The sequence below is a fragment of the Hyperolius riggenbachi genome, chromosome 9, assembly GCF_040937935.1.
Source record: "Hyperolius riggenbachi isolate aHypRig1 chromosome 9, aHypRig1.pri, whole genome shotgun sequence".
NCBI lineage: Eukaryota > Metazoa > Chordata > Amphibia > Anura > Hyperoliidae > Hyperolius > Hyperolius riggenbachi.
The window spans coordinates 59,986,262-60,013,152 of record NC_090654.1 but is presented as its reverse complement, the minus strand read 5'-3'; the positions used below and the strand labels follow the sequence as shown (position 1 = coordinate 60,013,152).

The following is a 26,891-nucleotide window of genomic DNA, read 5'->3' as shown; positions in this document are numbered from 1 at the left end:
GAAGAGGAAAAGAGGGACTTGGTTCTCAAAGAGGCACTGCCTCTCTGAAAAAAGGGACAGTTGTGGTCTATGGATAAAGAGTTGGTCTAGGTAACTATGGGATTTTAGTTGCCTTGTCCTCTGCCGTTAAAGTTTATTTTAACAAGCTGAATGGTCTTGGTAGCAAATTGAGGTGAGCTGCCTCCTCATCGGCTGACAGGCTTTAGCCTCCTTGGCAGCCCCACTTAGGCGCAATGCAAAAGCATCACTTAAAGAGAATCTGTAAGAAAAAACGCTACTGCACCTGCGCTGGATCGCGGTAGGTAAATATTTACCCCCCTGTTCAGGGGCTTCCAGCACTGGATCATTGAGGCTTAGCAGGATCGGGAAAGCCTCATTAGGATCCAGAGGCTTCCCCCTCCTGAGGTAAGTATCACCTAGGGTTTTTTTTTTTTGGGGGGGGGGGGGGTTCTTACAGATTTTCTTTCAATTGTGCCTGAGTGGGTTTGCTAAAATTTGCTGCACCCCATCACTAGGGAAGCAACTTCGGCTAGTTGCTCCCCAAACAAATGTCTGTATATCACGTTAGCTGGAAGATCTTTAAAACAACCCAGGTAGCTAAAAACATTTAGCTAGATGATAATTAACAGTTATAGACACAGAATGTGAATAGGCTGGCAATGTTGCCAGCCAATGATCTCCTCTATTGATAACACTGCAAGCCAACTGTGAAGAAACGCGGAAAAGACGCCGCATGGACGCAAGATGAGGCGGCTGTTTCCGCGGCTGGCATAGCGGAACGCGGAGAAACCGCCGCGTCTGACGCGGCGGTTTGTATGCATAGGCCTGCTTCTCTCAGTAAGGTGGGATGCGGAGGAAACGCCGCTCGCTCAGACAGCGCGGCGGCGGATTCCGCATCCCATACAGCTACAACATTACAACACATGACTGGTGTGGCTGGGACTGATAGTCCACACTGGTTTAGGAGAACGCGTGCGCGCGCAGAGAGGGAAAGCCTTTATGGCAGTCAGAGAAGGGTCAGCTGACCAGGCCGGTCAGCTGACAATTGCAGCAACTTTCATTGGTCCAGCACTTAAGGGAGGTGCTGGAGAGCACTGGTGTATATATACTGGGTGCTGGTAATTTCTCAGGTGTCTGCGATCACTACGTGGTAGCACTCAGGCCTTGTCTGTATCTGTGTTCTAGCATAGTTTCCAAAGGTGTTGACGATCACGGACCTCACACCTTAGCGTTAGGAATATTGAACTGTATTATTTGTTATGACCTTCTGCCTGCCTGACCATTCCTCTGAACTCTGATTCTGTACCTTGCTATCTCTGATATCCTGTTGCCAAACTCTGCTTGTTCCTGGACTCTGTATTTGCATCCTGATTCTGTACCTTGCTATTCTGATACTCCGTTGCCAAACCCTGCCTGTTCATTGGATTCCGTATCTGTCTCCTGAATCTGTACCTTATCTGTCTGTGTGTTAACGACCTGGCTTGCCGACCTCGAGAACTGACCTTACTGTTAGAGGCAGTTCCCAGACCTGTTAGTGACACCCTCTCACTGGTGTCACTCACTCTCTGTCCTTCCTACTCTCAGCCTAGCTCCTCCCCCGGGAGAGTCTAGGCCAACGGAAGGAACATACTTCTGTGCAATACTCAAAGTATTACTGTTGCACCTAACACTCACTTGTTATCTCAGGTGTCCAGAGGTTAGTAGTTATATCTGATTATCGGTCATACTGCAGATCATCAATAATCGGGTATATTCTGTATTCTCGGTGATACTGCAGTTCACCGGTAATCAGACCCTCTCTGTGTTACACCGATCGTTACAGAACGACAGACTAAAACCCAAATAGACGCACTGTATAGCCATGTTGAAGTCCTGACCACCGCGGTAAACCAAGTTTCCGTGGCAGTTTTGAACCAACAGACCCAGATCTGTCAGATATCTGGGGCTATTCAGGAACTTCAATCAGTGCGATCTCCTCTCAGCACAGACATACGTATGCCTGTACCTGAAAAATTTTCTGGTCACAGATCTGACTTCCGAAATTTTAGGAGTAGAGTGTTATCATACTTTGAGTTGAGACCTAATTCTTCAGGAACTATGGCCCAAAGGGTTACATTCATTAAAACTTTGTTATCAGGCGATTCTCAGACCTAGGCATACAGTCTGCCCACCAGAGATTTAGCCTTAACCTCCGTAGATGATTTTTTTAAGGCTATGGCCGTAATTTACGACGATCCAGACATTGCCTCGACTTCTGAGCGGAAGCTCAAGTTGTTATGTCAAGGCAAGAGTCCGGTTGAACAGTATGCTGCTGAATTTAGGAGGTGGTCAGTGTCAGCCAGGTGGGACACCTTTGCCCTGTTGGATTGTTTCCTATCAGGCTTGTCAGATGAGGTCTCCGATCTCATGCTAAGCCAGCCTGAGCCCCAATCTATCGATGAGGCCATTTCATCGGCCATCAGGATAGATCGCCGGCTGCGCTATCAGAGACAGACCCGGGGAGGAAACCATGTGAAAATAATGTCCCACGCTGTGCCCCCTGAAACTCCACCTCCTCCCGATTTGCCACCTGAACCAATGCAGATTGGTCGGTCAGAGTTTTCTCAAGTGGAGCGGAAACGCTACTACCTAGATGAGAAACGGTTACTTCTTCCTTGTACTGTTACATGGGAAGATAAAACTGAGGTTTCTGAGGCCTTTATTGATTCAGGCGCTGCAGCTTATTTTATGGATTTCGAATTTGCAAAGAAATTGGGTATTCCGCTCACCCCGGTAAAACCACCCATTCAGGTTACGGCAGTAGATGATTCCCCCCTGCAAGGTAATCATCCGCTGTCTCAGACACCAGAGGTGGAAGTCACTATAGGGGTACTACACAGCGAAAGATTACAGTTTTTTGTATTACACATGACCACCTCCACAGTCATCCTTGGCATGCCATGGTTGCACCTTCACTCTCCACAGTTCGATTGGACCACTGGGCAGTTAACCAGCTGGTCACCTCATTGTTTCCAACAGTGTTTAGGGAAGGTGACATTAGGCGAGACCAGGATTCATTTGGAGGGGGTTCCAGTACAATATTCCGAGTATTCTGACGTGTTCTGTCCCAAGGCTGCTGACAAGTTACCGCCACATCGCCCGTTTGATTGCCCCATCGATCTTCAATCTGGTTGTATGCCCCCAAGGGGTCATCTTTACAATCTGTCCGGTCCAGAGAAAGTGGCCATGCAAGAGTACATTCGTGAGAATTTAGCCAAGGGGTTCATTTGACCTTCCCGGTCGCCCGCTGGCGCAGGGTTCTTTTTTGTTAAAAAGAACGACGGAGGTCTGCGGCCATGCATAGATTACCGGGGCCTGAATAAAATCAGTGTAAAAAATCGCTACCCCTTGCCCCTGATAGATGACCTATTTACACAAGTTACACTGGCGAACTCAGGGGGCTATTCCGGGTGTCTGGAACCTCCCCCCTGCACTGAGCTGTGTATTCAGCCAGGGAAGCCTGCATAATATAAACAGCCTCATTCTCCCTCCCTTCTTACTTCTGGTGCCTCCCTCCAGCTAATAGAATGAGAGAGGCACCCGAGCTTCCCTCACAACCCTCACAAGAAGATGCAGCCTGCAGTGAGAGAATGTTGATTATGGAGTCCTGGACTCTCCACAGCACAGAAGTGTCAGACATGATGAAATTAGAGTGCAGGCAAGCTGGTAAATATGCACAGCATGATGCAGAGCTTGCCTGGACTCAGGGTCTGTGGGCAAACATCTGTCTGGTCTCTCCCCATTGTTATGACTGCATGTGTGGATAAGGTGTGGATAACAAGCTGAAAAGTTTTTGACAGTCCCTAGACTCCAGGAGGGCTTCTTTCTGACTTGTGTGAGAGACTGACAGGGACAGGAGTCCGATTACAGGCAAGTAGCCTGTGTGATGTGGGACTTCAATACAGATAAGTTCTCTGCTCCATCTCAGGCTATTCTCAATTTCTCCACTCCTCTCTCTGGGCTAGTGCAACGCCAAAATGACAATAGCAATCGCTAGCGATTTGTGAGTGTGATTTTGTGAAGTGATTTTCAGAGCGATTTTTGAATGAATTGCTCAAAAACATGCTACATGCAGTATACCTGCGATTTTGAAAAAATCACAACGCTGCTGTGGGAACACCCACATAGGGTAACATTAGCCAAGCGCTTTTCAAATCACTGTTGATTTAAAAAAAGGCTCACAAGCACTCTTGGTGTGCACCAGCCCTCCCTCATTCACCTTTGTTTCCCTCTTCCCCTAGAGCTGACTGTGTGTTCTTGTCTTACAGGAAAGCTAAATAAAAGTGCAATCCTGGTGAGGCAAAATATTATTATTTAGTATTTATATAGCGCCGACATCTTCCGCAGATGCATATATCCCTGCATCATATGGGTATCGCTTGCGCTATGTGACACTATGTAGCATATTCCACTGAATTGTCCAAACTAAGTCTATCTCCCGTTCCTCTCTTGGGGAGTTGTTCCAGCGCTGTACCCCGTTCACATTTGCTGCTACCAGAAGCCCTCAGAAACACTCGTGTCCTTGAGTACTTCCAAAGATAGGCAGCTCCGTGATACGCCAGCGCACTTTTGTGCATGGGCAGTATGGAGCCACCTGTATTCGGAAGCACTCGGGACATACGTGCTTCTGGACCTTTCAGGAACCCCCCCCCCTTAAAAATCCTGCAATTGCCCCTGAGTTACCAACGCTAAAGTCTTTTCAAAGTTAGATTTGCGGGGTGCATACAACCTGGTGCGGATTTGAAAGGGCGATGAATGGAAGACGGCCTTTAACACGCCCGACGGGCACTATGAGTACTTGGTGATGCCCTTCGGGCTGTGTAACGCCCCGGCCGTCTTCCAGGAACTAATTAATGAGGTTTTCAGAGAGGTGTTGGGCAAATTCGTGTTGGTGTACCTGGATGATATACTTATTTTTTCCAACAACCTCTCTGAGCACAGGACACATGTCCGAATTGTATTGGACAAACTGAGGCAGAACATGCTTTACGCTAAATTGGAGAAATGCATCTTCGACTTCGAGGTAACCTCTGTCACCTTTTTGGGGTACATAATTTCCTCCTTGGGCCTGTCGATGGACCCTGCCAAGGTCTCTGCTGTTCTGGAATGGCCTCAGCCAGTGGGACTAAAGTCTCTCCAGAGATTTTTGGGATTCGCCAATTACTATAGAAGGTTCATAAAGGGGTACTCCACAGTCATTGCACCCCTCACTAGTCTCACTAAATAAGGGGCAGATTATACCCACTGGTCTCCAGAAGCTTTGCAAGCGTTCTCCACGTTAAAAGACTTGTTTTGCTCTGCACCCATCCTGAGACACGTCGACACTTCCTACCCCTTTATTGTTGAGGTGGATGCCTTGGAGGTCGGGGTGGGGGCTGTGCTGTCGCAGCGATCAGGGTTGAAGGGTAGATTACACACATGCGCCTATTTTTCTCGTAGGTTCTCTCCGGCAGAGAGAAACTACGACATAGGCAACAGGGAGCTCCTGGCCATTAAGTTAGCCTTTGAGGAATGGCGTCATTGGTTGGAAGGAGCAGAACATACGATCACAGTTTTCACTGATCACAAGAATTTGGAATACATCGAGGGAGCTAAAAGATTAAGCCCCCGTCAGGCTCGATGGTCTTTGTTTTTCTCGAGGTTCAGATTCATAATTACGTACACTCCTGGTAGCAAGAACATTAAGGCAGATGCCCTGTCCAGATGTTTTGAGCCAGAGATAGCACAGCCCTCTACCCCAGAGACCATTGTTCCGCAGAAACTGATATTAGCAACAACTGAGACATGGAAAGACTGGACGGAGACCTTAGGGCCCTTTCAGCAGGACGCCCCGGAGGGGAATCCTGAAGGGGTTATGTTTATACCACTGCCATTCCGTCTCCAGATCTTACAAATGTTCCATTCACACAAAAATGCGGGACACCCTGGGGCCTCCAGAACACAGGATCTGGTTGCCAGGTGCGCTTGGTGGCCTTCTCTGGCAATGGTCTGCAAGGAGTATGTTAGAGAGTGTGCTGTGTGTGCAAAAAGTAAGCCCTCCCGGCTGGCACCTGTGGGAACGTTGCAGCCCTTACCCACCCCGAGTGAGCCGTGGACCCACCTGTCCATGGATTTTGTGGGTGAACTTCCCAGGTCTGAGGGCATGTCGGTCATTTGGGTGGTAGTCGACCGCTTTAGTAAAATGGCCCATTTTGTGCCCTTGAAAGGACTCCCCTCGGCCCAGGAGTTGGCCGATTTATTCATCATCCATGTTTTCCGTTTGCATGGCATTCCGGAAAATATTGTGTCAGATCGGGGAGTCCAATTTGTTTCGAGATTTTGGAGGGCATTCTGTCACCAAATGGGCATGGAACTGTCATTTTCGTCGGGCTACCACCCACAGACCAATGGTCAGACTGAGAGGGTCAACCAATCGTTAGAACAATTTTTGAGGTGTTACGTTGCAGAAGCGCAAAACGATTGGGTCAAGTTTTTGCCCTTCGCAGAATTTGCGCACAATAATTTGAAAAGTTCATCCACGAGATTCTGTCCATTTCAGATAGTTACTGGGAAGCTGCCCAAATTTTCCCCATTGCCAATCGCTTCCACTCCGTTTCCAGCTCTGGAGGCCTGGCAGAAGTCATTTAAGGACGTGTGGGGGATCGTGGAAAATAATTTGGGCAAGGCGTTTCAAAGTCAGAAAGGTCAAGCTGACAAAAAACGTTCCTTAGAGTGAAAATTTCAACCAGGAGACTTAGTCTGGGTATCCACACATCACTTAACCTTAAAACAGCCTTCAGCGAAGTTGGGGCCCAGGTTTGTGGGTCCATTTCCAGTGGCTAGAAAGATCAACAATGTTACTTATGCCATTGATCTTCCTGCCAGTATGCGTGGCGTAAGATCCTTTCACGTGTCTCTGCTTAAGCCAGCAGTCCATGTGGGTCCCACTCCTCCTCCTCCTGTGATGATAGATGACCAACCTGAGTACGAGGTAGAGAAGATTTTAGACTCACGCATAGTTCAGAACTCAGTACAATATCTGGTTCATTGGAAAGGGTATGGTATTGAGGAGAGATCATGGGTACCTGAAGGTCGCATGCATGCTGACAAACTGATAAGTGAATTCCACGCTTTACATCCTGATAAGCCTGGAAGGAGCTGTCCGGAGTCCACTCCTCAGGGGGGGGGGGGGGGGGTACTGTGAAGAAACGCGGAAAAGGCGCCGCATGGACGCAAGATGAGGCGGCTGTTTCCGTGGCTGGCATAGCGGAACGCGGAGAAACCGCCGCGTCTGACGTGGCGGTTTGTACGCATAGGTCTGCTTCTCTCAGTAAGGTGGGATGCGGAGGAAACGCCGCTCGCTCAGACAGCGCGGCGGCGGATTCCGCATCCCATACAGCTACAACATTACAACACATGACTGGTGTGGCTGGGACTGATAGTCCACACTGGTTTAGGAGGACGCGTGCGCACGCAGAGAGGCAGGGCCTTTATGGCAGTCAGAGAATGGTCAGCTGACCAGGCCGGTCAGCTGACAATTGCAGCAACTTTCATTGGTCCAGCACTTAAGGGAGGTGCTGGAGAGCACTGGTGTATATATACTGGGTAGCACTCAGGCCTTGTCTGTATCTGTGTTCTAGCATAGTTTCCAAAGGTGTTGACGATCACGGACCTCACACCTTAGCGTTAGGAATATTGAACTGTATTATTTGTTATGACCTTCTGCCTGCCTGACCATTCCTCTGAACTCTGATTCTGTACCTTGCTATCTCTGATATCCTGTTGCCAAACTCTGCTCGTTCCTGGACTCTGTATTTGCATCCTGATTCTGTACCTTGCTATTCTGATACTCCGTTGCCAAACCCTGCCTGTTCATTGGATTCCGTATCTGTCTCCTGAATCTGTACCTTATCTGTCTGTGTGTTAACGACCTGGCTTGCCGACCTCGAGAACTGACCTTACTGTTAGAGGCAGTTCCCAGACCTGTTAGTGACACCCTCTCACTGGTGTCACTCACTCTCTGTCCTTCCTACTCTCAGCCTAGCTCCTCCCCCGGGAGAGTCTAGGCCAACGGAAGGAACATACTTCTGTGCAATACTCAAAGTATTACTGTTGCACCTCACTTGTTATCTCAGGTGTCCAGAGGTTAGTAGATATATCTGATTATCGGTGATACTGCAGATCATCAATAATCGGGTATATTCTGTATTCTCGGTGATACTGCAGTTCACCGGTAATCAGACCCTCTCTGTGTTACACCGATCGTTACACCAACATACTCCTCTCCTGGTAACAATGCTCACCAAACTGTTCCTCTCCTGCTAACTCTACAAAATAAGGTTCCCCCACTGCTAAGGGCCCTTTTACACTTAATCAGTTGCTCTCAGTTAAAACGGAAAGAAAAATGACTTTCAAAGTAATGCCCATGTTTTCCTATGGCCTCTTTTACATTTAACGCATTTTAACTGAAATCTTCTTCCCAATGCACTGCTATAGAAAACCGCGCATTAACGCACACTAACGCACACCAACTGATTAAGTGTAAAAGGGCCCTAACACTGCCAGTCAATATGCCCATCCCCATTAATACAGTTCAATATTTAAATCCAAATAGATTGAGTAGATTTATCTCCCTCTTCCTCATTTTTTTAAGGTGCTTCCAATTCTTTGTGACCATATGAACTTTTGCTGCTTCCTTCAGCTGTTGCCCAGGCATGTTCATAGCTTCACATATGCTGTTTATCCATCTTAGCCTCTGTCGTCTTTTTTTGCCCTGAATCAAGAATCGAGGATTTCTCCAAAGAGTCTCCTCATTATGTAACTAAAGTATCTGAGTTTTAACAGTAGTATCAGCCCTTCTGGTGAACATTCTGGCCTAATTGCTTTAAGTATCAACTGGTTTGATCGACTGGCAGTCCAAGGAACTCTTAGTAGTTTTCTCTACACCCACTATTCAGATGTATCAAATTTTCTATATTTATTTAAAGTCCATCTTTCACAGCCATGTTACTACTGGGAAGCCCTATCTTTAGCTATCCTGAACTTTGTTGGTAAGGTGACATCTCTATCCTGTAGTATATTTTCGAAATTTGCCATAAGTTCCTACCAAGCAACCATATCTTAATCTCATGGCTGCAGTCACCATCTGCAGAGATCTTCCATCACAGGAAGATGAAATCTGTTACAAGCATGGCCGGATTTCTGGCAAGGCCGCATAGGCCATGGCCTAGGGCACCAGATAAACAAGGGGCGGCCTGCAGACAGTGGGCATTATTTGCAGGGCATTATTTGCAAGTGTCCAAACAAATGAAAGTGGTCAGGATAACTGCACTATTAGTACCAGCTGGCATCTGCCTGTGCTGTGCTACAGGCAGCTGCAGTCCGTTAACCAAATGTTTGTGAACAGTGTGTGACTAGCAAAAAGCCAGAGTCCAATGACATAGCAGCAGCTCCAGGCAGTTACAGAAGGCCGGGTCTCACACACTTGGTGTGGGGGATGAAAGGACCAGGGGCAGCACCAGCAAATAGTACAGAATACAGAAGGCAGCTTCTCACAGTACCCATTTCTTAATTATTGATTGGCCAGCGCTGTTACCCTGGAGACAGCAGTGGGTACAGGACTCACTTTTACGTGTTGCTGACCCCACACAATGTCCAATTGTGAGCCACTTTTGACTATGTGTGTGTGGTGGAACGCTCCCACCACGCCCATCACCTGTAGATCGCTTGATTGACCAGTTCCCCCGTGTGACATGATTGATTCACTTCACGTTGCCATGGAGACCTCGGCACTAGCCCCAATAGTGGACACCATCGGCCCAAAATTTTTTGGATGGGTGTGTGTGGAGAGAGGTGGTAGGATACGGTTTCGGTTGGGGCGGCTGGTAATAGTCGGCCTTGGGCGGTAAGAAGTACAAATCCGGCCCTGGTTACAAGTACAACTGCTACTTTTTTCCCATCAATTTGCAGATGGTTCATTAGAGCAGATGGCATGACTTAAGTTTTCTTGTTGTTATGCTAGGTACACACAATGTAACTTTCTGACCCATTGATGGGATCGCACCAATCAATATCTAACATGTCGGATTGGCTCCCGATCGATAACAGGATCGATTTTGGGAAGTTATTATCAGAAAATGGATCCAGTTATCGACTGGGAGCAGTTTGGACATGTACACACATGAAGCCACTTCCTGTCAGATTACCCATCGATCCAACAGGAAATTGCGTTGTGTGTACCTAGCATTAGGCAGTAGACCAGCTTTGCCACTTTCTTGTTTGACATTCATGATTGGGCTCTTTCTCAGATTGTAAATATTCCTGCCAGCTATTTTTATTCCAGCATGAGACTCATCCAAACCAGCTTTCCACATTACATATTCATCATTCGGAGGCCAAACGTGCACTTTTGGCCTCCGAAGAAGCAAGGCTCACCCCATTGTGAAACGATCGTAAGGCCGTGCACCCACTGGCGCCCACAGTGCCTCCCCACTCCAACCAGAGCACAATAAGTACCACCAGTTTTTGGACATGTTTATGTGTACCATCCACTGATATGCATGTACACCTGCTGCTTTTTGCATTAAACTACAGTGCCAGACATTTTTTGCTTTTTTCTTCCTTGAGATTGATGCAATGTTTTGACTTTTGTCGTGAGCACGTAGTTTTGATTGGAGTTGCTAATCACAGCCACAGCCATCACATCTGCAGTCTACTGAGTGCCTGCCTATTTCTCTTCTAGTTTGCTGTCTATGAAGTGAGACTCATGACATAAATTGTGACTTTTTCTTCCTCCCTCTCTCACATAACTACAGATGGTAGTTGGCCAGTGGAAGCAGCATACTGAGGAAGGATGTGGGGAACAGCATTTACAGCTGAGGCTTGAGTCTCACTTTATACACAGTGGCTCACTTTATGGTCCTCATGCAGGGGCGTAACTAGGCCCCACCGGGCCCCCCTGCAGAAATTTGCATCCTACTATAGATCTGTCAGATCTGTCAGTCCTGAGAGATGGATAAATGAGGGAGAAATAGGGATTGGGTTCCCAAAGAGGGACCGTCCCTCCGAAAAAGAGACAGTTGCGAGTTATGTAAAGGTGTACTTACCTGTTCAATTAACTATGTTATGGTCTTGTAGTAAAACATTTTTTATTAATCACAATTAACTCTCATAGAAGAAAGATCTTTCCTACAAGAGTTAATTGTGATTAATAATTTGGTAACACATCTACCCATTATATCCCTCTTCTGGTAATACTCTCAACCAATGGACCCATCTGCTACTAATATATCCAGCCAATATGTACACATTGTAATGCTGGGGGGGTCATACTTTCTGACCACCCAGCACAACAAGGCTAAGAGCTGGATAATGGAAGAGGCTACACGGGCTGCCCAGAGCAACTGCAGCTCTGGGCTTCTGATAAGACGCAATGACAGCGCAGTGTGATGTTGCACTGCTCTTGTGATAGCAAACATTCAGACAGATAAAAGACAGACTGGAGGGAGGTAGCCAATAGCAACCGCAGCAATGGCTACCTCGCAAGGACAGAATTAGGAGGACAGAGGCTGACAGAATGAATGCTTGCTAATCTAGTCACTGCCTAGGTGACAGCAAACATTCACAAAGACAGGAGTGAGGTAACCAATAGCAACCGCAGCAATGGCTACCTCGCAAGGACAGGACTAGGAGGACAGAGGCTGACAGAATGAATGCTTACTAATCTAGTCACTGCCTCAGTGGCAGCAAGCATTCACAAAGAGAAGAGTGAGGTAACCAATAGCAACCGCAGCAATGGCTACCTCGCAAGGACAGGACTAGGAGGACAGAGGCTGACAGAATGAATGCTTGTTAATCTAGTCACTGCCTAGGTGACAGCAAACATTCACAAAGACAGGAGTGAGGTAACCAATAGCAACCGCAGCAATGGCTACCTCGCAAGGACAGAACTAGGAGGACAGAGGCTGACAGAATGAATGCTTGTTAATCTAGTCACTGCCTAGGTGACAGCAAACATTCACAAAGACAGGAGTGAGGTAACCAATAGCAACCACAGCAATGGCTACCTCGCAAGGACAGGACTAGGAGGACAGAGGCTGACAGAATGAATGCTTACTAATCTAGTCACTGCCTCAGTGGCAGCAAGCATTCACAAAGAGAAGAGTGAGGTAACCAATAGCAACCGCAGCAATGGCTACCTCACAAGGACAGGACTAGGCTAGCTATGCACGGGTGATCACGCTAAGTGCAACTACCGAAATGTGCTAAAAACTGACCAGCTGAACACAGGATAGCAACAGTTCGAGTACGTGTATATTAGCGGCACTGATATATCACCGTAACACGAATACAAGGAAAATAACTAACGCTGACTAGAATATGTATATATTGGCGATGAACCAATATATAACATAAGCAAGGACTAGCTAGATCTGGACTGGAGCAATACAGCGAACTAACTAGGCAATACAAACAATACTAATTCTCTGCACTAGAAGGAGTATGTATATATGTCCCCGTGGGAAATATATAATCGTAGCTCCACAAGATAACTGAACTAGAAAGTAACAAGACAAGGAATATATTTCACAGTATAAAAGGACCCAGTAACAGCTTAGACAGAGCTGAAACTATGACGGGTGAGGTCTAAAAGGGGAGGCAGACTTTTATGCTGGCATCAGCCAATGGATGCAAGCATGCAAATCTCCACACAGCTGAATGGTAATCATTCAATCCTGAGCTGGCTTGGTTACCATTTGCTAGCTGAAAGACTATCTGTACCAATGCATGCAGTCCTTTGCAACATCATGCATGCAGGAAATCCAGGGCTATCTGGCTGCAGTTCAGCTGTAGTAAGACATTGGTGGAATGATGACAAAATTTTGAGCTGCCCAGAACTGCAGAACAATTACAAATGACAATGTGACTCATTGTGAATGCACAACCGAATGCAGGCTGACAAGCCAGAACTGTCCGTTTGCAGCTCCACCGCAATGGACAGAACACGCCATCGAAGGAATCCTTACCCACATAATGCTGACAACACTACCAGCCAATGAGTCCCTTTGCTGTTAACACTGTCTTTTGACTTCTCTTTTAGTGTTGGTAACAACCACTGAGCTACTTTATTTCCTACCTATTTATATATTATAGAAGAGGTGAGAGAAAACTGAACCACTATTAAAAATAACCCCGCATCTATCAGCTTCCTGATGTGACTCTCTCCACTTCCTCTTCCTGCTTTTTGAGCTCTGTCATATGCCTCTAAGTTCCTTATACAGTACATCAGTGGGACGTTCACTGTCACATTATAGCACTGAAATATTTATTTCACACTTTCTTCACCATGTAGCAGCTCAATGTCTAAATACAGTAGGCAGAGAACAACATTTTACCTGATAAAAATGCTTGTGTAACGGTTGGATCTTATAACTCGGACGTCTGATTATTAGGGGATCTGCAGTATCACCAATAATACAGACACTATACCTGATTATTAGGCGATCTGCAGAATCACCAATAATACCAGTATAGCTGACACAGACTGTGTGAGTAGTGTTTGGTGCAACCATAACTTTAATAGTTTTGCGAGACCTTACCAGAGGAGCTGGAGAAGGTACTAACAGAGAGGGTACAGAAAATAGTAATGCTGGTCTATACCAGGGGAGCTGGTAAGAGACCAATAATAAATCAGACAAATAATAACACAGACCTTTTCCAGAGGGGCTGGAAAGGTCTAACTAGGAGGATACAGAAATAGGCTGACTAGTCCTTACTAGAGGAGCTGGCAAGGAAGTAGTTTAACAGGAATTGAATAGCTAGGCTAGACCTTTCCAGAGGAGCTGGAAAGGTATTACAGGTGACTTGGATAGTTTTGGCTAGACCTTTACAGAGGAGCTGGGAAGGTACTATCAGTCACTAGGCAACACCTCACCAGTGGAGCTGGTGGGTATAGAACACCTCACCCGTGGCAAGGGCCCACTGGTGAGTAGAGAGGTCAGACAGGCATGGTTCGGCAACAGAGAGGTAAGTATCAGTACAGAATCGTGAGGCAGAAGGGTAATCAGTAAACAGGCCGAGGTACAGTAACGGTAGGCAGATAGGCAGAAGTACAGAATCAGTAAGCGAATGCGAAGTCAGAGTATAGCCAGTCATACACAGGTAATCAATATAACAATATACAATAGTCCTAGTCTTGTGTGAAATCCCTGGTTTCCTCCCAGATCAAAGCACACCGGATACTAGTCTAAGGTCTGAGCGCTAACACATAGTATTCACGACCGCAGACAGGGAAGAACTGAAGCCCAGAGGCTTAAGAAGCAGAGGAGACCTCACAGGCACGTCCCCTGCAATCAGCCAATCCGGGGCGCCGTGAGTCTCTTCTGATGTCAGCCGACCAGCAGATCAGCTGAAGAGCCTCCTCCCAGCATAAAGGTCCCGTCTGTGCGCGCGCCCGCGCAAGACAGCGACCTTATCTGCAAACGACAGTCCCGTCCTCGGCGTCCTAGACGCCGGAGGGACGGGCAGGGGCAAAGAGGCAGCTGTGGCGGCGGTGCTGTTCGCCGCAGCTGCCCCTACGTCTGTTACAGCTTGTAATTTTGGGTCTCTTCTAACCTTTTTCAAACATTGTCCCAGGTGGACTGCTGGATGCCCCAGACTTCTGGACTTCTGGACTTTTTGCTGACTTTTTGCTGCCTGAGACAAACTTCCAGAAAAGTTTGAGTTTGCGTGAACCGCCATAGACTTCAATGGGCAGGCAATTTTAAAATCCTACAAAGACTGTTTCTGGCCACAAAAGTGATGGGGAACTTGTTTCAAAGGGTCTAACACCTGGACAGGGACATGCCGGAGGGAGATCCATGCCAAAAGTCCAACCAAAAATTATGTAGTTGAAGCAGAGTCAGGTTTTAATCCCTAAAGGGAAGAAATAACATTAAACACAGCTCTGGGTGCCAGTGGGCTGTGTAGTGTCACACACAGAGATACACAATACTTCAAACACAATACAGTGATAACAGAGGCACTGGAGTATTATTACTCTGATTGTGTCTTATGTGGCACACAATTATTTATCAGCATTGGGCACAGCTGTAAATGGGTGCCACTGGCCTCTGTGAAGTATCAGACACTGGGAAATGCAACAGGTCAAACACAATACAGTGATAAGAGAGGCCCTGGAGCAGTTGTGATAGTACTCTGCTTGTGTAATGTGGCACACAATTATATCACTAGAAGTGGGCACAGGTGTGGGTCAGTGCCAGTGGGCTCTGTCTGTGGAGTATCAGACAGACACTGAGATATGCAACAGGTCAAACACAATACAGTGATAACAGAGGCCCTGGAGTACCATTCTACTTGCGTCAAATGTGACAGACAATTATAATAGTGGACAGAAGTAACAGAGGCGTCAACAGGATAAAATATCATAAATTTAAAACAATATATGATGGGGTAAGGGTGGACTTACCTCCCCAGGACAAACACAATGATTCTATATGATCAAAAGTTTTAATTCTTACTCCAAAAATATGCAACGCGTGTCACGGGTCTCAAGGCCGCTTCCTCAGGCAGAAATACAACAGGAGAAACTTAGAAGTGTGTGTATAAAGCACAGCGCCTCTGTTTATACACAGCGCCTCTGTGCTTTATACACACACTTCTAAGTTACTCATGTTGTATTTTTGCCTGAGGAAGTGGGCTTGAGACCTGTGAAATGCGTTGCATATTTCTGGAGTAAGAATTTAAACTTTTGATCACATAGAATCGTTGTTTGTCCTGGGGAGGGAAGTCCACCCTTACCCCCCATCTTATTTTGTTTTAAATTTATGATATTTTATCCTATTGGCGCCTCTGTTACTTCTGTACGCTATTGTGATCCACCTGGTGGATGGGTGTGCACACCCTTGTTTCCTTCTACGGCGAGCAACTTCTTAACCTGAGTGGGGACAGGTCTAATATCCCCTCAAGTGCATATAGTGGTTGCCTGAACTTTGGCAACCCACACTTTTGAGTATAGTTCAATTTGCTGCTATAATTTATCCACCATCATCAATAATACACTATTGGGGGCTCTCAATTTAGTATTTCTTGTTTTCCAATTATAATAGTGGGCACTGGAGTGTCACACACACAAAAACAGCAGAAGGATGAAGTAGCTCTCAGAAGGGCTGTTTGGGGTGCTTTAAGAGCAAGTCAGTTAGTGAGAATCAAAATGAACAGGCCGAGCTAATGCATTCCCTATCTCCAGCAAGCTCTGCCCCTCCCTCTCACTATTCCAGACGAAGTCAGACTAGAACATAGCAGGCGCAAGTGCGTTTTTATAGAGGGTAGTATCCGTGAGGCTATGCAGGCTTATTGGCTCCTATGTGCCTGCTGACTGTGATGTAAGGGGTCAAAGTTTAGCCCAATGATGATGTATGGGGCGGGTCGAATATCGCCCAGTGCTCGTTGGCAATGCATTTGGGCCATCTCAATATATATATAGGTAGCCAGATGTAGGTTCCCCCAGTATAGGTTAGCCAGGTATAGGTGCCCTCGGTAATGGTTACCCAGGTATAGTTGTCCCGTAATGGTTAGTCAGGTAGGTGCTCCCAATAGGTAGCCAGCCTGTACCCTTCCCTCCCAGGCCACTGCTCGTTTACCTTCTGAGTAAGCGGCCGCCTTCTCCCACGACAGTCCCCGGATCCCCTAGACCTCAGATCAGCGGTGACCCGCAGGTCCGCAGTGACAGGAAAGTGGCTCCAGTAGCACCACATATACAGGAAGTACTAGACTTGTTTCTGCCTGAGGTAAACTTGTAAGGGCAGGATGCCGCCCCATGGAGGACGCCCACTGACACAAGCTGTTCAGTTGGCATCATGGGTGGACCGCCTCTGTTTGCTAAAATGCCCTGTGCTTAATTTCTGAAAAAATTGTCCCACCCACAGCTCAGAGACTTGGGGGAGGGAAGGGCAAAGGAGAACATCTGTCAACGGGCGTAGCATCTGGGGCGCAGGACAGAGGACAGTCACTAAGGGTCTTATTCAATCCCTCCTCCTACAATCATGTGTGACAAGTTGCTGCCTGCGGCTCCCTAGCCAATCACCTGGGCACTGCAGGGCAATAAGCCTTGCTATTTGCTGCCTGCTTTGCAGGGGTGTGGCTTATTCAGAGCAAACCATTAAGAGGGATTAGTATGTGTTTGAATCCCCGCCAGTTTTTCAACGGGCAGGCCTTTGTACTAGTTATTTATAAATGTTCTTTATTGTGTTATGAATTTATTAGGATGGCTCTAATTCCGGGTGTGGCACCCTGTGTCGCACTTGGCGAATAAAGATGATTCTGATTCTGATTCTGATAATGCTGCTCTGTAAAAATGATGTCTCGGCTTCAGATCTTTCGGTGCCCTACACGTATTTTTCAGCGTTAACCTGTATTGGTATGTAATATAATATCTTTTGCCTGCCCCCTGCCTGCCATTGGAGGGATGCCCGCCCACCCCCTCTACTTCCACCCACTGCCCCACCCATCCAAAGTTGGAAGAAACAGGCGATAATGACCACTTTGGCTGACAATTGTTCACTCACCTAGTGTGTGTTCAGTGACTACCTGACACATCACTTAATGATCCTACTTTCATATACTTACAGAGTACCATCTGTAAAAATGATAGGGCCTGCCTTAATGATGGAGGATTGGGAGGGTGTTAGGCTTCAATACTTACCTGTTCTGATGTCAACCTTACAAACAGGTACGGTAATTGCTGCTCCCTACCATTCAGAGATGCGGACAGGGTGATTTTTTTTTTAATCACCACCGAGGCTCTGACCACACCCATCTTTGTTGCTATGGCCCACCTCCAGCTCAGCAGCCACTGTGGCTGTCGAGATGGGCTGGGCTGCAGCAACGCAGTTGGCTGTTTCCAAAGAGCTTCAGCAGACTTCAGAAACATGGCCACGACTGCGTACCTGAGGAGGGGAGCAAAGTGTGACCCAATGATACAGGATCAGGTAAGTATTTAAGCCTGATCTGTTATGACAGGCTCTATCATTTTTACTTTAGGTATTCTTCAATGATCTTGACACCTGAGCAGCTCCAATTGCTTTGTTTCTGTTGTTCCCCCCTTCACCCCCCCCCCCCCCCACACACCACCACCAACACCACCACCACCACTCATCAGTCCACCCTAGCAACAGAACTAAGGCTAGCCTTAAGGCTAGTGATGAGGCCACTCATTTCGCGATCCCTGCTGCAAGACAATTATCGCATGTGTGCTTAGCTTTAAAGAGACTCCGTAACAAAAATTGCATCCTGTTTTTTATCATCCTACAAGTTCCAAAAGCTATTCTAATGTGTTCTGGCTTACTGCAGCACTTTCTGCTATCACAGTCTCTGTAATAAATCAACTTATCTCTCTCTTGTCAGACTTGTCAGCCTGTGTCTGGAAGGCTGCCAAGTTCTTCAGTGTTGTGGTTCTGCTATGAACTCCCCCTTCCAGGCCCCTCTATGTACTCTGCCTGTGTATTATTTAGGATTAGAGCAGCTTCTCTCTTCTCTCTTATCTTTTACAAGCTGGATAAATCGTCCTCTGAGCTGGCTGGGCTTTCACATACTGAAGAATTACAAACAAGGGCAAAGCTGTTTGCAGGAAGAAACGAGCAGCCTGAAACTTCAGTGCATGAGAACTGCAAGGGGAAAGAAACACACAAATGATCTCTTGAGAGTCAAAAGGAAGGCTGTATACAGCCTGCTTGTGTATGGATGTATTTTCTATGTGTGGACATACTGTACATTAACCTACTTCCTGTTTTGGTGGCCATTTTGTTTGTTTATAAACAAACTTTTTAAAACTGTTTTTAACCACTTTTAATGCGGCGAGGAGCGGCGAAATTGTGTCAGAGGGTAATAGGAGATGTCCCCTAACGCACTGGTATGTTTACTTTTGTGCGATTTTAACAATACAGATTCTCTTTAAAGCAAACCTGTGAGTTCCTTTGGATAGAAAATGAGATACTTACCTAGGTAGAGGAAAGCCTCTGGATCCTCCAACGGCTTCCTATGTCCTCCTCAAGAACATGCTGGTCACTGGGGTGCCCTGGAAGCTTGCAGCCGTGCTCCCGCCCATGAAGTGTGGCCACAATGTGCAGGAGGGCTGACATCTGCCCAATAGCAGGCAGCTGTTCTGGCTCACTTTTTGTGCTACTGCACAGGCACAATGCATCCTGTGCAATACAGCCACGCAAGTACATGGATGAGAGCACAGTTGTGGGAACTCCTTGACAGCCCCTTGTCAAAGAGGTTCGGTGGGGCCCAGCACTGGAGTGGAGGAGGAGCAGGGATTGATCTAGGGGGGGGGGGGGCAGACGGGTCTCTTGCCCCAGGCGCAGTTTGTTGAATTCTTAAAAAGGCGGCAAAATTTGGATGGGGAATGGCAGTTTAGGCGCCAAAACCTGATCTTTAGGCGCCAAAACCTGACCTTTAGGTGCCAAAACTGGATGGGGAATGGCAGCTTAGGCGCCAAAACCTGACCTTGCCCCAGGCGCAACTTGGTCTAGATCCGTCCCTGAGGAGGAGACAGGGACAGAGGAAGCCTCTGGCTCATCCACAGGCTTCCCTCTACTGAAGTAAAGACCCATTTGAGGAACTTTTTTTTCATCCCTTCAGGTACAATTTAAGCCAAGTACTGTTTTTTCAGACCACACAACGCTCCTGACCATAAGACACACCTAAGTTTAGCGGGCAAAATCCAAGGAATAAAAATATAATATACTAAACCTTGTGCGTCCATGGTACAGGGGAATCTTGTGGATGTCCCCCCCCCCCATTACTATGTGCCTCTTGTGTCCCCCTTTTACCTTCTGTTCCCTCCTCTGTCCCCTTGTCCTTTTCTGTCCTGCTGTGTCCCCTTCTGTCCCTCCTGTGACCTATTCTGTCCCTCCTGTGTCCCCTTCTGTCCCTCCTGTGACCTCTTCTATCCCTTCTGTGTCCCCCTCTCTCCGCATGTCATCTCCTGTACCTTTCTGTCCCCGTTTCCTCTTCTGTCCCTTCTGTGTCCCCCTCTGTACCCATAAGTGTAAATTAGGAGTCCACCAGCCCCAGGGATACGTGATGGCAAATCACGGAGAGTCCTAATAGGGCAAGAGGTCCATCAAGCCTCTCATTCAATAGTCCATAGCATGCAGAAATTCACATAGGACCCGACCCCAAACAGATTTATATCCACTTTATCTTTATTCCATGAACGTGGTAATACAACATCAGTGTTCCATTTTTTCCCCAATTATAAAAAAAAAATTGGTTGCATCTCTACATTAAGAAATTGGCAATTACCCTACACCATTCAATTTGCTTAAACATTCCCAATCGATTTCTGGAACAAATTAAGAAACAAGCTTGAAAATGGGGGAGAAACCGAGAGCCCAATATGGTGCAGTATGTTAATATGGAGAGGTCTGTTGTGAATAAATGAGATGATTATACTCACAAGGGTGTGTCGCCACAAAGGCAACCACGGGAAAGGCCGGCGGGGAGAATTGTAACCTGACCCCGCTCAGGTTAAAAAGTCGCTCTCTGTAGATAGGAGAAAATGGGGATACACCCCTCCACCAAGGGTGGACTAGATGATATTGAAATATGATAACAGAGGCGCCAAGCAGAATAAAATTAGTTAAAATTGGTAAAAAGGGGGAAGTGGGTGGACTCACCTCCCTTCTGAAAAAAATGGCCGGACAATGGACAGGTTACTTACAGTCTAAAGTAACATTTATTAGTAACTCCAATAAATGTTACTTTAGACTGTAAGTAACCTGTCCATTGTCCGGCCATTTTTTTCAGAAGGGAGGTGAGTCCACCCACTTCCCCCTTTTTAACAATTTTAACTAATTTTATTCTGCTTGGCGCCTCTGTTATCATATTTCAATAAATTAAGAAACAAATTAATTTAAAAAAAAAAAAGCTTTAGATTTTCTGTACATCCAATCGTTTTATAAAATTTCTGTAAGATTGGATCATTTTAATGTATTGTGTGTGGCCACCTTAATACAATAAAAATGTGTAAAATTGCTGTAAGATTGGATCATTTTATTTTATTGTGTGTAGCCACCTTAAGACTTCCAGACAGAAACACAAACAATGGACACACACATACACAAAGCTTTACATACACAGTTACACTTACAGTAAAACACACAATAGGGACAGGGGTAGACACACACACAGTCACACACACACAGTCACACACACACAGTCACACACACACACAGTCACACACACACAGTCACACACACACAGTCACACACAAACACAGTCACACACATACAGTCACACACAGTCACACACACACACACACACACACACACACACACACACACACACACACACACACACACACACACACACACACACACACACACACACACACACACACAGTTACACTTGCAGTAAAACACACGATGGGGACAGGGGTAGACACACACACACACAGTCAAACAGTCAAACACACATAGTCACACACACACAGTCAAACACACATAGTCACACACACACAGTCACACACAAACACAGTCACACACACACACACACACAGTTACACTTGCAGTAAAGCACATGATAGGGACAGGGGCAGACACACACAGTCACACACACAAACACAGTCATACACACAGAGTCACGCACGCACACACACAGTCACGCACACACACACACACAGTCAGGGGCACACACACAGTCACGCACAGTCACACACACACAGTCACACACACCCACACACAGTCACACACACAGTCACACACACACAGTCACACACACACACACACACACACACACACACACACACACACACACACACAGTCACTCACACACACAGTCACACACACACAGTCTCACACACACACACACCCACACAGTCACACAGTCATACACAGTGACACACACACAGTCACACTTACACAGTCACACACACACACACACACACACACACAGTCACACACACAGTCACACACACACAGTCACACACACACAGTGACGCACACACAGTCACGCACACACGCCCTGGAATAGTATGAGTGAACCCTGGATGGTATTAATGATAACTATCTTGCCAAAAAACTAAAATTACTGATTGCATTAGATGCTGATTTTAAACTATGAAAGTAGACACCAATTACCATTAAAGGGACCCTGAGCAGAGGTAAAAATTGAAAATCTGGACTTACCTGGGGCTTTCTCCAGCCCCCCATAGCCCGCGAGGTCCCCCTGCATCCTCCTCATCCCTTCCATGGTCCCGCTGGCAGTTCCGGTAATCTGGCAACACCTGGCATGTCCTCGCCGGTCGCTGTAAGCATCCTGAAACATGCATGTACAGGACGCTTACGGAAACCGGCGTGATGACATACCAGGTGTGCGCCGGGTAATTATTATTATTATTATTTATTGTATTTATATAGCGCCAACATATTACGCAGCGCTGCACAATAGATAAAAGGGTTAACATACAAGGTAGGACATACAGGAAACTCACAACAAAACAAGATATGCAAATGATTTGATAATACAGTGTCATAGGTCAAAGTAGAGATTGTTCTAGTCCACAAGAGGGGTGATTGTCAGTAAGATTGCATAATCAAGCTGGAAACACTAAGGGAGATGGCCCTGCCAGAGGCTTACAATCTAAAGGGTGGGGGTGGAGACAATAGGTGTATCTGTTGAGAGGGTGTCTAACAGAACATATTATGGTGCTGGTGTAGGGGGGTATGCGAGCATGAAAGGGTGAGTCTTGAGAGCTTGTGTGAAGGTATTAAAGGTAGGGGCGAGTCCGGTGGCTGGAGGGAGCGAGTTCCAGAGAGCAGCTTATTGCGGGTGGACCTGGCATTCCAGAGGCCACAGGAAACACGGAGCGAATGCCTAGGGGTAGGATGGATAGGAATAAGGTTATGCCGAGGGGGTGTGTGGGTAGAGTTTGGGGGGGAGGGAAGGGAGGTGCATGGGGGTTGAGGGCCAAAAGGGAGTCTAAGGACAAAAGGGGAGAGGGTGCGGGGAAACAGAAGGGGGACAAGGTGTAGAAGGAGGTGGAGGTAGAGCATGTGGTGATGGGGGAGAGCGAGATGGGGAGGGAGATAGCTTGGAAATGGTGGAGGGGTAAGGGAGTGAATAGGAGGGAACATTTTGTACTGATGGGATAAGGTAGGATGGGGTGTGGAGAGTGGAAGCATAGACAGGGGGACAGCAGTTAGACCAAGATGAGATAAATGTCACCAATGATGTGGCTGAAGGGGTTCAGCAAAGTTGCATCACTAATCAATCTGGTAAGGAGTAGTCCACAGGAGATCAGCAGTGAAGTTGGCAGAACATCAATGATGGCAAAAAAAAAAAAAAAATCCAGCTGTGTGTGATTGGTAGATGGGGTGTCTGGTTGGTAATGACGTAGCTTGTCTGGAGGTCGGCGATGGATCAGCTGATAGGGAGTTCAGCAGTGGAGCAGTTAGCGAAGATCAGCAGTAGTGTGGTTGGTGAGGCACGGTGAAACCATCAGTAGTTTGGTAAGCGGGTGTGCAGTGCTTAAATTTAGCTAGTGTATATTCAATATGGTATTGAAGGTACTTCTATGCAGGGTGTAGAAAATCAGCAGATGAACAACAGCCCAGAGTTCTGTGTTAGTTCACTTCTGTTCCCTTCTGGCTCAATTCTGGTATAATTCGGTTTGTCTAAAGTACCCTTAAAATTAATACCCTTTAAATTTATACCCTGCTGACCAAGGTCATGCTGACTATATGATCTACTAATATATCCCTGACTAGATTGATGCTAACAAGCAGACTGCTTGCAGCTGTGAATATACTAGACACTAGACTCTAGCCACACAGGGGGAGGGCCAGTCTAAAGATATGCAAATTGTGACTAATGAAATGAAGAAGGCAAATGGTAACACAGGAAGAAGCCTCAATTAATAACACTTATAATTAAGCAGATTGATGCAGAATTTAGATTTTAAGCATACAGCCAGGAAATTCAATCAGTTGCATACCAATAAAGCAGATTGATGCAGAATTTAGATTTTAAGCATACAGCCAGGAAATTCAATCAGTTGCATACCAATAAAGCAGATTGATGCAGAATTTAGATTTTAAGCATACAGCCAGGAAATTCAATCAGTTGCATACCAATAAAGCAGATTGATGCAGAATTTAGATTTTAAGCATACAGCCAGGAAATTCAATCAGTTGCATACCAATAAAGCAGATTGATGCAGAATTTAGATTTTAAGCATACAGCCAGGAAATTCAATCAGTTGCATACCAATAAAGCAGATTGATGCAGAATTTAGATTTTAAGCATACAGCCAGGAAATTCAATCAGTTGCATACCAATAAAGCAGATTGATGCAGAATTTAGATTTTAAGCATACAGCCAGGAAATTCAATCAGTTGCATACCAATAAAGCAGATTGATGCAGAATTTAGATTTTAAGCATACAGCCAGGAAATTCAATCAGTTGCATACCTGGAAGAGAAGAGTGTCATGAGGTCAGTACAGATGAGCATGGAGATTTCCAAGTGTAGATTAATAATTCTGGTATAATTCGGTTTGTCTAAAGTACCCTTAAAATTAATACCCTTTAAATTTATACCCTGCTGACCAAGGTCATGCTGACTATATGATCTACTAATATATCCCTGACTAGATTGATGCGCCAGCAAGACCATGGAAGGGACCAAACAAATGCCGGGGGACCTCGTGGGGGCTACAGGGGCTGGAGGAAGCTCTAGTTAAGTCCAGATTTTCAATGTATGCCTCTGCTCAGGGTCCCTTTAAAAGTTGCTGCCTTCCATGTGTTAAGTGAGGTGACTTTCATATAAGAACATCTATAAATAATTTTATGGATGGATAATTGTAATATATGTAATTATGTTGCTATTATATTTGCACTAGAATTTGTTTTTGCATTACTAGTCACCCTATTTGGTTCACTATTGCTCTTTGGATTATGATCCACAGATTCAGATCCCGTTCCATTTCGCCCTTTGGAAGAACTTCCGGTAACATTTAATTTTTGTATTTTTTACCACTTTATATGATGCTGTTATTGTTGTTATAATTATTATTATTTTTTATTACAATATAAAATCTTGATGCCTTGCTGGCTGACACAATTTCACTTCCTGCACCTGAGGCTAGGTTCACAGTGGGTGTTGTGTTCCCCGAAACAGCAGGAATGGAACGGGAGAGCAGCACCACACGTTTTCATGCGTTGCGTTCACTTATGGTGAAGTATACAGTCAATGAAGAAGTAAGCTTCACTGTCATGTGCACGTTTTGCGGTAATGAACTGCATGCTGCACACCGTTGACGTGCAATGGACCCGCTACACTGTGACTGATGCATTGCAGTGAGACAAGACGTGTTGCAAAAATGCCGCAACGCGCCACTGTGAACAAAGCTAGTTACAGACTAATAGGAAATTATGATTTTCTTAGTGAGTAAGAAGCTGATGTAGAGTCAGTGCACCAGAGAACTTTAAAGGGAGACTGAAGCATAAAAAAAATAAACAGATACTCACCTAAGGAGAGTGAAAGCTCTGGGTCCTATAGAGCCTTCCAGTTCCTCCTACTGTCCCTGCGTTCCAGTGATGAATCCCCGGTTTGCAGTCTCCGACCGATGAGTTAGAGACAGCTCACTTCTGCTGCAGTGGTAGGTTTCCACAATCTTCGGGAGCCTGAGTGCTCCTGAAGACGTGCCACTCCATATTGCGCATGCGCAAGCACGCATTCCCACACACTCATGCATGCACAGTACGGAGAGGCTCATCTTCAGGAGCACTTGGGCTCCCATCGGTCGGAAACTGCTAATGGGGGAGCCAGCGCTATAACGCAGGGACCATTGGAGGAACAGGAAGGCTCTGTAGGACCCAGAGCCTTTCCTCTCCTTAGGTATCTGTTTTTTATTTGTTTAATTTATGCTTCAGACTCACATTAAACACTGCTTTAAAGTCTGCATTTTTTTTACAGTTATTGTGGCAGAGTTTCTGTTTTTCTAATCAGAATCCAGCAGTGTCTGATCAGTGGATAAAATCTGATTGGTTGTGATGGACAACAAACCAGAAATTCTATGAATAATGTGTTTTAGTGATAACAATCATGTTGTCCTGCAGATTGAATGAGGTGATGATATTTACAGACCATGATGTCACTGGCTTACACCATTATTTCTTATTTTATTTCCTCAGTGTTCAAGCAATTTGTTATACAGTATGGAAAACCAGCACTATAGCTTACCTGAGTATGCAAAGTTCACGCGGAGGCCAAATCCCCCGTGTTTCCAGGACACAGACATGGATATGTACAGCATCATACCATAGAGGGGATATTATTCAATGGGCAACATACCTCTGCGCACACCGAAGTCTTGAGGGGCAGTCATTCCCTTTGGGGAAAAAAGGAATACATTTTATGTACAGTTCAAGAGTTTCTCACCGTGCGTGTGTGTGTTTGTGTGTGTGTGTATACAGAGATAAAGCTATTGAATAGCAATCACCCCTAGCCCTAACTCTCCTAAGGAATAAATAACTTTTTTGTGACTCAAATGCTAACTTTTTTTAACAGTGAAATTTATTACTGTATTTTTCAGCACATAAGACACACTTTTTCTCCCACAAAAAGGGGGAGAAAAAGTTCCTGCATCTTAGATGCCAAATACATGGAGTCCCTGATTTATGACAGAGCCGCCGACCTGCTGTGATGTCAGGGACAGGGATGGGCTTCCGATACTGAAGTACACAAATTCGGAATTCTAATGAAGATTAATTACTGCATCTGTGACCAAGGGATAGGGGGATTAATTTACCCAGACGTCTGTGTATCCTAGGCGTGTCACCGCTATAATATGCAACCTATGGGAAGCGT

General features: G+C 46.0%; 1 protein-coding gene across 1 annotated transcript in view; it reads left to right on the top strand.

The window, feature by feature from the left end:
- Positions 1-26,561, top strand: part of LOC137533433 (natural cytotoxicity triggering receptor 3-like) — a 96,436-nt gene extending 69,875 nt beyond the window's left edge. Inside the window, exons 6-7 of the mRNA XM_068254824.1 lie at positions 24,988-25,028; positions 26,216-26,561. Coding sequence (XP_068110925.1) covers positions 24,988-25,028; positions 26,216-26,347 — 173 coding nt within the window. The 3' untranslated portion in view covers positions 26,348-26,561. The remainder of the gene's footprint in view (positions 1-24,987; positions 25,029-26,215) is intronic.
- The last annotated feature ends 330 nt before the right edge of the window (positions 26,562-26,891 follow it).